This window comes from Clavelina lepadiformis, chromosome 2 (assembly GCF_947623445.1).
Source record: "Clavelina lepadiformis chromosome 2, kaClaLepa1.1, whole genome shotgun sequence".
Taxonomy (NCBI): domain Eukaryota; kingdom Metazoa; phylum Chordata; class Ascidiacea; order Aplousobranchia; family Clavelinidae; genus Clavelina; species Clavelina lepadiformis.
The window spans coordinates 17,108,874-17,123,576 of record NC_135241.1 but is presented as its reverse complement, the minus strand read 5'-3'; the positions used below and the strand labels follow the sequence as shown (position 1 = coordinate 17,123,576).

General features: G+C 34.6%; 3 protein-coding genes across 3 annotated transcripts; 2 read left to right on the top strand and 1 right to left on the bottom strand.

Moving 5' to 3' along the window:
* The first annotated feature begins 2,587 nt into the window (after positions 1-2,587).
* Positions 2,588-5,106, top strand: LOC143445593 (RCC1-like G exchanging factor-like protein). Its single transcript, XM_076944803.1, has one exon. The coding sequence runs from the start codon at positions 3,257-3,259 to the stop codon at positions 4,661-4,663; it is 1,407 nt and encodes a 468-aa protein (XP_076800918.1). The 5' UTR covers positions 2,588-3,256; the 3' UTR covers positions 4,664-5,106.
* LOC143445594 (iron-sulfur cluster assembly 2 homolog, mitochondrial-like) lies at positions 4,690-6,920 on the top strand. Its single transcript, XM_076944804.1, has 4 exons — positions 4,690-5,214; positions 5,330-5,489; positions 6,404-6,519; positions 6,592-6,920. The coding sequence occupies exons 1-4, from the start codon at positions 5,174-5,176 to the stop codon at positions 6,764-6,766; spliced, it is 492 nt and encodes a 163-aa protein (XP_076800919.1). The 5' UTR covers positions 4,690-5,173; the 3' UTR covers positions 6,767-6,920.
* On the bottom strand, positions 6,847-14,290 carry LOC143445592 (serine/threonine-protein phosphatase 5-like). The gene is made up of 13 exons (XM_076944802.1): positions 14,057-14,290; positions 12,841-13,010; positions 12,559-12,630; positions 12,252-12,402; positions 11,990-12,098; positions 11,798-11,876; positions 11,561-11,659; positions 11,322-11,427; positions 11,064-11,206; positions 9,622-9,750; positions 9,340-9,453; positions 8,255-8,401; positions 6,847-7,209 (listed from the first exon to the last, which is right to left on the bottom strand). The coding sequence occupies exons 1-13, from the start codon at positions 14,187-14,189 to the stop codon at positions 7,144-7,146; spliced, it is 1,518 nt and encodes a 505-aa protein (XP_076800917.1). The 5' UTR covers positions 14,190-14,290; the 3' UTR covers positions 6,847-7,143.
* Positions 14,291-14,703: the final 413 nt, after the last annotated feature.

The window sequence follows — 14,703 nt, the reverse complement described above, 5'->3', positions numbered from 1 at the left end:
TTTACATTAATGCATTTCCTCTTCTGCTGTGTTGAGAGTATAGTTTTTTGATTTATAAATAGCGGTGCCCAGATTTGGAAGTTTTCTGTTTTTGGTTAAGAAATCCCCCCCGCAACAATAGCCATTCTTTTATACGCCCAATTAATTTTAATCCTGAGTGCACTTAGCAAACTTTCCAATTTGGGGCAGTGCCACCTTTTAACTCAGAAATCCTCATGCATGCACAATTTGGCAAACTGTCGCAAAATTTTTTTAAAGTTACAGACTAAAACGCTGGGCATCCACGTTTTTCTGGGGCAACCAATTCTTTTGAGCTTACAATGCCCAGCAGCATCCATGAGAAAAATATAAGTTAGGTGGGCCTAATGCCTTGACCTTGCAAACCTAAGCGTGTCATAAAATAGGCTATAACACATAAAATTGTCTATAACCTAAGAAGAAAACTAACAAAATGGAAAATTGGTTATACCTAATAATCTAAGAAAACAACCTGTCATGAATAAAACTGTTGTTGATTCCTGCTTTATATTTTTAAACCGTTATAATACAGATTTAAGCAGCAATTATCATAGGCAAACCTTTGGATTATCATCGCAGACAAGCGTGTTTGAACGCGTAGCCGCCATTGTCTACCATGTCACCACCTCACCTTAACGACTGATGCCGATTGGCGACTAAAACTACTGTACTATCAGAGTTATAAGCTTTACCAGTACTCATGAATACTAGCATATGTTGCACATATTTAATGGTACACTACTCTATTAACACCAGGAGATATGACTTGCTGCTCGTCTCATTTAATTTATTATTTTATATACTGATAAGTAATAGCTTTTCGGGGTTCAACTTCAACCAACCACGGCGTAACAAACGCGCTCATTGCCATAGCTTGCTGGTCAGGTTGCGGTTATACAATACTGCTCTCGTCTCCTCGTCTCGCGCCATTGGAATTGAGTGGCGCGAAAGTTTTGATACGACATAAATTCAGATTTCCGTTTGATAATTTACATGGATTTGAAGTCTTTAAAGAAGATAATAGTACATAGAATTTAAGTATATAATTTTTTATGATGACATTGTTCAACGATTTTTTGTGACTTTTTGCATCTTGAAACATTTTGTATATACATTTACAATAGAATAAATTAACCCGAACCGTTATGCAAATGTTGAAGCATAAGCGCAAGAAATCGCAATGATCCTTATACAAAGTTGATGTTGTCTGAACCGTGTAAACCAAATATGAAAGCAAAATTAAAAACAGAATATAGTTTGGCACTCGAATAGTTAACTTTATTTATATTTTCTACACGAGCTTTCGAAAATATAAGCTTGCTTCTTCAGGTGTACTGCGAAAATGAATCAGTGAGCATCGGTGAGCTTCGTCAGGACAGATTTATTATCATCATCATCATTAGGCTAGGTCCTTGTGAACTATTTTTTGGCACGTAGGGCAATAAAAGATTTTCATGCAGTTTGATCCAATGCGACATCTTTATAAAAATTTTCTCTTGTTGTAATCTGTCCTGACGAAGCTCACCCAGATGGGTTTGCGAAACGTTGGTTCATAAAAGAATTAATTCACCAGCTGCATGAGCACCTTTTGTTATTGACACTTCTGTAAGTTTTGTTTTGCTGGACAAACGTAAACACTGCGAAAAGATGTCTGCAAGACCGTAACAAAATCAGCGTAGCCTAGGAACTGGACCAAATGTAATAAAAACATGACAAGCACTTCCAATAAAAAAATTTGCATATAACAAACCAATTAATTTTCAGATATTTCAGTGAGTCATATTGGAGCAAATTATAATTTATTTTAGCTATCACATGTTTCGATCCAAGTTTTACGTCTATCCCGTGTCTCCATCTTTTTGTCCTTAATCTTCAGGATCAAATATAGATTTTATTTATTAACTTTCATCAATCAGCATTGGGATGTATTAAGCGACGTGATTAGAAAGTCAGAAAGCATAGCATTTTTCAATCAAAAATCATCTGTGCTGTTTAACAAATTTTCACGTCACGACCTTGTATAGCCTATAAAGCTGGCTTTTAATACATGGAGATGTACTCCAAAAAAATTAGGGTCTAGGCCAGGGATGTCCAACCTTTTATTATAGTGGGCCGCATTGTCACTTGAAATAATTCAATGGGCCGCAGAACCTATTAAATTTCAAGAAAAATGGGTGCATAAAGTACATACTTTAGGAGTGAAAATGACTTGCGGGCCGCACAAAAATCTCAGGCGGGCCGCAGGTTGGACATCCCTGGTCTAGGCCTATGTTTTACACCAGGGTTCACAAAACTATGGCCCACCGGCCACATCCGGCCCACCTCAAAGAGTCACAAATGAGCTTATTCTATGGTAGCCTATTGATAAAATGGGGAATTTGGCACACGATCGTCAGTATTCATGATTATCTCGACCTTTGTGAATAAAGTTTAGTGACGCCTGTTTTAATCCATGCCAGTATTAAGACTCTAATTATTTTCTGATGCAACTAATTCCTATTTTAATAAATGGAGCCGATTCTAACGCTATTGGCTATCTGCAATTTTTTATAACGATTTTATGATGCCACAACAGATAGGCTGAAGTTAATATTTATGCCAGTGGCGTAATGATATTTGTTTTTTCACCATGTCAGAGATTTTCGGCATATCATACAAACTTTTCATGCAAGGTGACGGCTTACACTGAAGCCTCAAATCTTTTTTCACTTATTGTAATTTGGCATTTAAAAACAACCAAATTGGTCTTGATTGTTAATAATAAATCAGTGTAAATGTGTGATAGTTTTGCATGCACATTGATGGGTCTATGTTGCTTATGTTCATGTGCTATAATTTTTACCATATTCATGCAAAACTTCCACTTTCCACCATGTTTGTAGCTGGTGCAGCAGGAAAGGAGGTACGTGCTACATGACAATGAAAGTACAGTAGAATCTGCTTGATATGACTACCTGCTTTATATGATCATTTTGGTATGTTAAATTCTATTTAGTATGACCAGTGTTTTAATATTATTACCACGTTTTCTATTTCTTTCAAGTTGAATTTTTTTATGTCATTTATGACGGCATGTTCTCAATTCACTTCTCATATTTATTAGTGGAATTATCCCCAAAATGAATGATGCCTCCTTTAATCGTAAAATAAATGTTTCCTTTGCAGTATATAGTAACTTTAGATATAGTTGTTAATTTCTTATTGAATAATACTGTATAAGTGATAACATGAATAAACAATGACTAATATAGTCAGAAAACTTAAGAAGTGGAATGTATTACTTCTTTGCAATAAACATTCTCAACTAAATCATCACAAATGCACTGTTTACACACCTTCCTATAAAAGAACAGTTGATGATGTAGAAGAAAAGCAGCCAGTTCATAAATTTATTGGAAAACATCGCAAAAGAGTATCTAGAATACATGTGTGTGGGCTCACAGTAACAGGAGCTCTAGGTGTTCTGAAGTTGCCATTGCCAGAAAACAAATTACGCATACCACCCAAGTTTCAGCAAAATTATCCATATCATTTGATTATTGATGACATTTCTCACATAGCTTGTGGCTATGGTTTCAGCATCCTTGCAAGCAAACTGAAAGACCAAATTAAAGTATGGGGTTGTGGTATAAACACCAATTCCCAGATTGGATTTCATAAGTCTCGAAAAACGAAGATAAAGAAAGGAGAAACTCACACCAAGTCCTATCAATATCTAATGGAACCCACCCCTATCCCTCTACCATTTAAAGACGCGGGAAAAACAAGGGTGATTGATGTAGCCTGTGGACGGGCTCACTCCCTCATATTAACTGATAAAGAAGGAATATTTGCGATGGGTAACAACGCTTTTGGTCAGTGCGGCCGACAGATCATTGAAGGTGAAGTTTATGAGAGCAGTGCCAAGGTCCATCGCATACCTCATGAACGTTTTCCAAGTCCTGTTGTGAAAGTTGTATGTGGGATGGATCATTCCCTTTTCTTAACTCAAACTGGTGAATTGTTTTCTTGTGGCTGGTCAGCTGATGGTCAGACTGGTTTAGGAATTGCTGAGCCTGTACCTGAGCCTACCCAGTTACGCGGAGATTTGGATGGAGTTAAAATAACTCAAGTCAGTTCCTTTGCTGATACATCTTTAGCACTTTCTGACACGAATGATATATTTGGATGGGGTAGTTCTGAATACGGTCAGTTGGCCTGTGTTACTGAATCTACGCAAGCAATGCTTCCAACAAAGCTGCCTTTTGATAGACAAAAGAAAATCATACAGGTTGCAGCTGGAGGAACAGCTTGTCTGTTATTAAATGAAAGCGGTGATGTCTGGGTGTGGGGCTATGGGATACTTGGAAAAGGACCAAACCTTGAAAATGCAGTCTGGCCAAGACGAATACCCAGAACATTATTTGGTTTTTCCCAATTTAAACCTGACATGCATGTAAAACAAATTAAATGTGGTTTGGGAAGTTTTGCTGCAATAACAAACACTGGTGAACTGTACACATGGGGTAAAAACAAAAGTGGGTGCTTAGGTATCGGTAGCGCAAGGGATCAGTATTTTCCTTGGAAAGTGTTAACAGGATTTGAAGTGGTTGATGTTTCGTGTGGTGTTGACCATATGGTTGTGAAATCAAAAAGTTTATTGTGATTTTGCATATACTACTAGTTATTTAATATGCTTGTCATGTTTGCATAATGTGTAGCTGTATTGTTTTTGCTTTTGAAATAGTTTTTGAATGAAGTTTTATTTCAGTGTGTTTAAATATATTTTGATTTGTTGATCATACAAGTACTGCAAAACCACTGACCCCATTTCAAGATAGATATGCACATACTGCATTACGGGCTTACATACGTTTAACAGTTCAGGATATGACAACTAAAGCATGAACAATAAAATGGCAGTAGGCCCAGACAATTCATGCGTCACGCGTTTGGTTAAAAATTTTAATAAACTAGGTTTTTTTAAAAAGCATGATAATGGTGTTGAAGCACCAATTATTTCACTAACGTTTTCAGGTGCAAAAAGAAAAAATTTCATATATTAATGCCAGTTGGTAACTAATTGCCAATGCTATGTTTTCTATTAGAGTTATTTTCGTAAATTGAAGAGTTTATTTATAAACCATCCATTTCGCCCTCTTGTTTACTGCCCATTATGTCGAGATGTTGTGCAGCAATTTTAAATATTCAGAGATGGTGAGTTAATTTGTTCTAGTTCAATTTTCTCAGCAGATACTTGCCATATTGGAAATTTCAAAATTTGTTAAAAAATTTCCATTTCTTTACTGAATTTGCTCTGTTGTACAATTAGCACAAGAACAGTATCTAAACATGCTGTGACGACTCGTGGAACAACTTGGCTGAAAAGATCTGAATTTGCCACAAATTCTCCACATCCTCAAAGGCTGTCCACTATTGCACAACCAACTTTGGACAAAGAAGGACTTCATATTACCGATGCCTGTGTATCAGTAGGTTATTAATTTTATGTTACTGTTTGCAAATCTATTATCGTGGTACTGTGTCTGTATATATATCAATTTAAATTTAATTCAATTTCGATCAATTTAACCCAAAACAACCCTGGACAGTTGATATACAATTTATGCAGTAGAAGGTCATTGTTGTCAACTTATTGGTCCATGCAAAATCTTTACCAAAGTTCATGTTCATGCTAACTCAAAGCTCAAAAAATGCATAAATTTTGTTGGCATTTTTGTTGGACCCACTGCATAAACACTCCTGATCTCAAAATTTAAGATATCAAATCGAAATGTCCACAAGCATTCTTTCGAGCAAATAAATAGATTTTGAAGCCTGAATGCAATTTAGGAATTTATTATTGTAGAGCATTTTACTCACCATTTAGAATATGAAAGGAAGGAATTTCTTCCAAACTAGAAAACAGTTCCTCCAAGCATGCCAACGTAAAGTTTCAAAATCACTCGAACATAACCAGTTTCTTTTTCATATTCTGAATGGTGAGTAAATGGCTACCTGATGATTATTTTGTTACGTATGCTTTTGATTTCATCTTTTTAGAGTTTATAGTGTCCACAATCAATGGCTGGCAATAAAATGTCCAATGCTCAAGTGAATTTGAAATTTGTTCTTTCCAGGTACTACTAAGATCCTAGTGATCTGCTTTTGAAAAACAAGTTAAGAAGTTAATTTTTTGTAGCCCTTATCCAAGTTATGTGAGTTGAGCACAGGCTTTTGTTTGACATTTGTAATTACCCGAATAAACCTGAAAAACTGGCATACTTGATTGCAGTAATCTAAGAAACGTTTAGTAGTTAGCCATGTTCTCCAATAACTGTCCAGGGTTGATACGGAACCTACTGAAGCCTTTGTAAAATTTGGTTGTTAATTTTTGCATTTAAAGCAAATAAAGAAAGTCGCGTCACCGGAGGAGTTTCTTCGTGTCTTGGTGGAAGGTGGGGGGTGTTCAGGATTCACTTACAAATTCGAATTAGACACGGAAATTCAGGAGGATGACAGGTAGAAAAGTTTTACAATTTTTGCTTTCAATACCAAGCACTATGTGATCTTAACCTCAGTGATCTGTTGAAGGACCTTTGAAAAAGATGAGATAAAAGTCGTTTGTGATGAAGATTCCCTGGCTCTCATAAAAGGATCGTTGATTGATTATGAAGAAGAGCTTATCAAATGCGCGTTTAGGATAAAAAACAATCCACAATCAAGCAATAGCTGTTCATGTGGAGTTTCATTTTCTGTTGACTTATGACATATCATATCATGGGTGATTTACACTTGCTGACAAAGCCAACTGCACTATGACAGGAATGCAAGAAACATGACACTGTGAATTGTATAAATGAAACTTCTATTTAAGCGTAACAAACTATCAAAGTAATGCGGCATTAAATACTAAAACGAAATATTGACCTGGCAAAATGTATGCAAGAGTCAAATTTATCATCCAAACAGATGCTTTGACAACTATAACAGTAATTAAGTGCTGTTTTTATCAACACAATTACATATACATAGCTGTAATGCACCCAGTAAGATTTTGCTGGTAAAATGCAAGTGACAAAACCAGCGAATAAAATTACATCGTATTTTGAGATAAATGTATGGCACAAATGCCAACCACGCTAATCAAAACATGCCGGGCATCCTCATAACAGAATTAGCATAGGCCATAGGCTGAATTTCTGGATGTTTCTGAAACAATAGGTGATATATTTTAACCCTTTGTCATGCCATTTGTCTGTGGATGGTACAGTACACTGGATGCTTTTCGTACGAAATACATCACTTGCGGCATATAGGCGTTGCCAAACTGGGCGATTTTGTTTGTACACCAAATGTGATTGCCACGCATAATGCAATCTTACCAGAACATGCATGTCTGTTTCTTTTTACCGCATCAGATCAAGGTTGCCATACATTCTTGCAACTCGCTTTGACTGTTAACATTTTATTTCATAACTGAATAATTTCATTTGGACTACATATGGGTGAAAAGTGCACCAGCCTATGGTTAGCGTGTAAATTGAAAGAAAATTTTTAATGCGGCATGTGGGCGGACAAAGTACTTTCAAAATACCTTTAATAACGGCAAAAAATATACCAATATTCGGCACGGTTTTAAAAAAATAGTTCAGTACTTTGTACCTGTACTTTTTGTATAGTGGATTCTGCGGTAAATGCATTTTTTGCCTCTTAAATTATACGATGGCTACTGGTTACTCCAGGTCATATCATAACCTATGCGACTTCATTCCTTGCGACTACATTTTTAGATTGAAAACGAACAGTGAACGCAGTAAGGTTTAATTAATATGAACTTTTGAAAGACGTATTTTTCAAAACCTTAATGTTGTATTTCAAAAGTACTGAAAAACTGACTTAAAATTTTTGAAAACAGTAAGTCCGCATATTTTTTCCCGAAAATGCCGACAGCCGAATCACTTCATCCGGTACAGTCCTGCATTGCCTTTAAAAAATACCATTCAAGCGTGACCTATGACACCATGTGAAATATGTGCCAGGTGCATAACCAGTTACAAGAACACCTTGAATCGCATGAAGTGATGCGAAAAAAGCAAACATGTGATTTGATGCTATTGCTTGTGAATGTGTTGCGTTTTGCATTCAGTGTGCAGATAAAATCGCACGATGTCCTAAATAACGTTTTTCGTGTGAAACACATCCAATGCACTGTCTGAAATATATAATATTTCTGTAAACTAAATATCTAACTTACTACAGCTTGAAATTGGGTAAACTTAGGTTTCAAATGTGGGGCCTCAAGTGTTATAAACGCCCCCTTGTTTCCCATCTGGTCGCAGTAGTTAGGAGCAGAAAATATGGTGATCAGCTTTCCGTTATGCTGTTCTTCATACCCTTCATGCTGAAGACAAAATACAAAAATTATAATTTGTTCATTAGTGAGTTCTTTGCCACTGTGGACACTTGTCAAACATAGAGGGTAACCCAGAAGCCATGACGCGTGATGCTATTTTTTCTGTACTTAAAGTGAGGGCTGTGCTCCAGTCCAGAAACAAGTTTACCTTAAATCAAAGAGTAGCTGTCAGTAAATATACTAGTCATAGGATTTGTATTAATAGATAGTGGTTAAGCAGTTATTACCATAAACAAGCGGCAAAAAACGCAAATTTATCGGTTAGTTATGGCGAGGACGGTTGTTCTTATTACGTCACAACAACAGAACCAATAAGGATGACTCCGATATTTGGGTCAAGTATGAATAGAATGGTTCCTGTAGCCAACAAGTAAAGAGTAATAGGTATAATTATAGCGTACTTAAGTGTATAACAGAAACATACAATCAGTGTATTTGTACTTCTTAATGTAAATGCTATTCTACAATCCAGTTCAATTTTAGCTGTTAGCTTTGGCCCACCCAGTTACCTGTAACTGCGGTATAAGGCGAGATTGCCTTACCAGTTTATGTACTGTCATCTACGACATTCCTTTGCTGAAATTAAATATTAACTGCTACTAATCATCTATCTACGGAGACGTATTCCATCGAAAACGCGTTAGATAGCCGACCAGACCTAATACAAAACCCATTCATCAGGAATGTTGTTTTTATATGGTGACTTCATAATGACTGTCGTATTGTTTATATTAGGAACTTGCGATAGTATTTCGCCAATAACTGCTCAATCAGTACATATTACTAAAAATCCTTTTACCGGTACATTTACTGACAACTACTTCTTGGTTAAAGACCAACTTGTTTCTGGACTTGCCCTCATTTTAAATAATATATCATCAAAATGGCAGCAGTCAGAATATTCTTTCATAAAAAAGCATACTTACTTTCACTTCATGACTTCGAATGACATAGTCTAAGCCATTGTCCTGCAGAAACTTGCTGGTAATATCAGGTCCGAATTGACAACTGACACCACGCTTACTTCTTCCTCGACCTTGCTGCAATAAAACTCACCATTAGGCGTTTGCTAAAGTTTGAAGAGTATTATTAAGCTAAAACTTAACAGGGTTTGTGCAGTACATGGCAGTTAATAATGTTACTAGTGAATGCCAGGGGTCGGAGTGGCAGTATATGCGCAAACTATGGGTAGGTTTAATTATTGTTACCTGCATTTGAGGATCAGACCACAAAAGGTCGCACATGGTTCCACTTTCAGGTGGTTGGCGATTCCGATCGATGCTACGAAGGTCATTCAGTGTTATTCCATCCTCCTCACATAAACCACCATGCATTATCTGAAAGATGGACGACAATTTGGTCATGAAGTCACAAATATAACTGCTAAATTATACCTTCTGCCTTTTTGCAATCTATTTTTAACTTTAGTTGACACTTGAAAGCAAATTATACTTGCCAAACAAGGGTTCTAAAAACAAATGTTTGTTGCTACCACTTTGTGGCACAATTGATGTTCGTAACATCACCTGATTATGTAATGGAAGCGCTTTTCACTATTACCAACTGCTGTGCAATGTTATACTATGGATTTTTTTAAGTGGTCTTTCATCAAGTTACGTAATCTTATTGCAAGCCAATTTTTTCCTTTCTTAGTAAACCCACAAAAACTGCAATTATGGGCAATATTTATGCAAGATTTTGTGACCTTTGCCCTGTAAGGGCTTGTAAATTAGCTTCCATCGTTTTTCTGAATTCCTAAATCTTGTACTGGGATAGAGATACCTGCATTACACTAATTTAATTACCATTTGCCCATATACAGCATTGTTTTTCTGATATTGCACAAAATTTTGCAACCTAATAAGACATTATTGTATTTCATCTTTATTTTTGTTAGCTGCGGTTTATTGTCGTCTATCTTTGTCGCTTTCGGCTATAGAACCTACTCTCCTTCCGATCTTAAGAAATGAGTCTAAATTTGTGATTAATTTGATGTCTTGGTGTTATGTTAGAGTCTGTTTTAAACAGTGTACTGAGTTATGATGAGCGATCGTATGCATATACACTGTATACTATACAGTAACAAATATAATCTATACAGATGTCATCCTGAGTCTTTGTTTCTAATTAGCTGATAGTTAAGAGAAATTCTAGCATTCAGCATTGCAAGAGTCAGACAAGGTATACTTACAGCTATACTAGGAACCAGACATTATACAGTACTTTAAAGTAGTTTACACTTATTTATAATTATTATGAAAAATAAAATATCCTTTTCCCAGATCTTTGACATTTGAAACCCAGTGATACTTCACAATTATCTACACCCACCCATAAGTAAGGCATTGAGGCATTAGGTAAGGATGAGTGTCTCCAAAATATTGCTCGCTTCATGGAATCTTTTCCTAACTATAATTATAACTATAAAGCGGTCTAAGGCTATGAGAACTTACTATGGAGGCTGGTTCTGCTTAGTGATTCTGGAGCAAAGTGCCAATGAAGAGCATCAATTCAAAATACAAACATACAAGCCTAATAACTGGAACTTGAATAATCATCAAAGAGTTTATGTTGTGCAAAGAATTTCCACAGGCTAAATAAACGATGAATTCTCCATGCCAACTGCATAAATTTGTCAATAAAAACTCACCAACACTTTGCCATTTACGCAATATGCAAGTGGAAGCCAGTTGAAAACCTCACTGAAAAACTCCATCATATTTCCTCCATATTTTTGCTTAACCTCGCCCTCAAAGCCATACATCTGGTTCATGTTGTCTGTTTCATGATTGCCTACGAATAACACAGAAAAGTTTAGCTAATTGAAATAGAATGAATTCCTGTCAGGTTCTAATATATCCAGTGGGTTAGATTAAAAAGAGTTGTATCACACACCCGTATTGTTCACCTCTAACTAAATGGAAATGTTCAGGATACAATACTTTGAAACCAAACAGAACAAGGATGACTTCGACAGACCAAGAACCACGATCAACAAAATCACCATTAAACAGCTACAGTAAATGAGTTAAGACTGTAACTATTAACTTTGTTCCGTTATAAATATAGCAATAAGGATAAAATTTAAAATTGATATTAATATGTGGACGCTAAAACGAGACAGTTATTGCTATACTGCTAGGATACATATGGATTTTCTTTTGAAGGAAGTTGATTGAGGTCAAAGATGTTACACAAATCATAATATTGTCCGTGGATATCTCCACATACAGTCAATTTTTCTTCCTGTAAATTTTAAAATTAAAATCTGATAAAAATGCTGATAAGAACAAGATTTCCAAGGTTGTCAAACTACTTCAATGTTGATACTGATACACAGTGTTGTAAAAAAACATGTACAATCATCATCTTTCATGCGCTCACCTTTTGTAGAGTGACATCAACTAATGATGGTAAGTTAAAGAAAATTTTCTTTACTTCCAACAAAATTTGGTAGGCATATCTGATGAATATGGGTAAAACAATATTTACTATAAAACTTGGTATTCTGTTCTGTTAAAAAATCTGGTAGTTTTATTCAATTTAGATTACCTTTTTCATATTTAAATTTTGTACCTTTTGTGAAGTTTCTTTTGATTTTTGAATGTTTCAATAAGTTCTTTCATAAAATCAGCTGTGATTCCTGCATCTGGAATTTTTGGACCATCATATGTGGATTCTACACCTAAAAACATAAAATAATTTTACTCAATTGATCTTAATTCCTGGCACTTTGTTTAAGTAAGAAAATAAAAGCACTGTTGTATATCAAGTTCAAACATTTATAAAGCGGCAATTATTATAAAAGAAAATTTTAAGTCTTTAATAAAATTCTTACTTATGGTATCCAAATTAATGGAATCAGCAATAGGCTTTTTATCATATTCATTGCATGCAATTGCCCTTTCAAATGCCTTTTGTTTTACAATTTTACTGCACTCCGTATATTTCAGCTTGGCGTCCTTGTCTTTCGGCTTTACTTTGACAACCTATGAGAAACAATATTATAGTAAAGTGTTTAGATTAAACTGTTGCAATTCAGCAATAATAGCTCTTAGAAGCTAATTAAACAACCATGAATGGTCTAAATGTTTGAAATTTATACACAAACAGAGAAATAAAAAATAAGCAATAGTAAAGCTTACTGCTTCAAAATCACGCAATGCTGGCTTAAATTTTCCTAGTGACATATAGGCAGAAGCTCTTCTATAATAAGCCTGAAATAGAGTAAAAACAATGAAATGTTAAAAAAACATCTACCCAATATTAATAAAAATTTTGTTATAATTTTTTGAATGTGTTTGTCTTTAATCTTTTTATTCAACAACATAAGATCACTCGTTCATTCCACAGAAGTATGAGACAATAAGTTGCGATAAAAACTTTGCATATCTGTATCCACCGACCACCATTCCATTATATGATACCTTAATATACTTCCTGTCATTTTCAATGGCTCTGGTAGCATCCTCCAAAGCATATCCATAGTTTTCCAAGCGCAGATGGGCAAAACTTCTGTTTGCATAGTAAACAGCGGATTTTGGGTAGACTCCTATTGCCTGTGTGTAAAGGCACACTGCATCTTCATAATTTTTCTCTGAAAAACAGTTTCCTATCAGGTGCAGGTCAATAACATCATTTACAATGGAATGCGTGCTTAAAAGCATCATCATGATTATGAAAAAATGCTAAGTATATGGCATTTTTATGTTAGGCATCATCCATCCATCATGCATACACATGATCTAAACTTACACATACATCCAGTATTGAAAAATTATGGTTCACTTTTAATTCCATGGTAATATTGCAAAATTAAAAATATATAATCATTAAAAGCCCTTACTAAATTGTATTTTTAGTATATAGGGATTTTTGTTATTCTCACGAATCTGAATCTTTCGAGCAGAGTTCTATATTTTGCAAAAAGTAAGATATTAACGGTGTTTGAAGTTTACGCTTGTATGAACAAATGTATGCACATTTTTGCTTACAACAAAACTGAATAACTTGTCAGTTGTTAAATTTGTCATGAATAGTTTGACTGAAAGACATGAAAATGTAATAACAACCATTTCTGCCAATTATACCCATTTTTTACAAGAAGTAAAATAATATAATCATTTCAAAAAAACATAAATTTACCATGAATGTTGTACTGGTATAAAAAATGTTGTCAAGTGACAGATGGTTAAACTTACACTTAATTTTTAAATGGGCATAAAATGCTGGGTAAAAACGTTTGCATCAAACCTAAACAATGATAAATTTTAACTTGCAATAATCAATTACATACCGAAACTATAGCTCAAATACACAGTGCATGAAAAAAATAATCATTTTAGGCAAGGAAAATCAATAGGCTATAAATTAGAACATAGTACCTTATTTTATATATATACACAGTATATATATATTGTTGAGAAATGTGGATATCTTTATTATACTATTGGGCAAAGGCATATTTAAAATATGTTATCTATAAAAATTTGAATTTTGAAATTTAGATTGAGCTTAGAAAGAAGATTTAGGTACGTATATTATAAAATTTACATTCGATTAACAAGAAATGGTAAAATAGCTTTTAATGCACAATTTTTTCCAGTGAAATGGTGGCAGCTTTTTGTAAGATTAATAACAAACCTTTGAAATGTTTATTTGCTTCTTCTTTAAACTGTTCTGCTTTTTGTTTAATATCCTCCTCACTTTCCGGACATGCATTGTCTATTTTTTGTTTTGGATCAACACAAGTTCCAGCACTTTCCATACCTTCCATCACAAATTTAGAGGGAATTTTAAAAATGCTTTTTGTGTTTGTGTCATATACATATACAAGATGCTGCAGAACAGTAGTGAATCTGCAATATGAATGATTGTAAATTATTTTAATATATATACAGTATTTAAGGCTTTCTTTTAGTTTTGCAGTTCACTGATCTTGTTTTAGAAACCCAGAAAGAAAAGACAAATATAGATATATATATACAAAAAGTTTGCTTATACGCCAATATTCTGGCGCAGAATTGTCAGTTTGTCCTATTTTCAAGATTATAGGTACAGTATTGTGAATGATGTGACTCAATATAAAGAACACAAGAATCAACCATAATTATTTTGCGTCGTTTAATGGCGATTACTCCATACCTGTGCAGTAAGTAAAGTACTTGTTGATATAAGAAATAGAAATTTGATAAAGCAAAATTTTTTTCACAAGCGTTGGAACAGACACTCTGTTTATGAAAAAATATGGCCAATTCTGGCAAAAATAAAATAGACGAGTACTTTGGCGT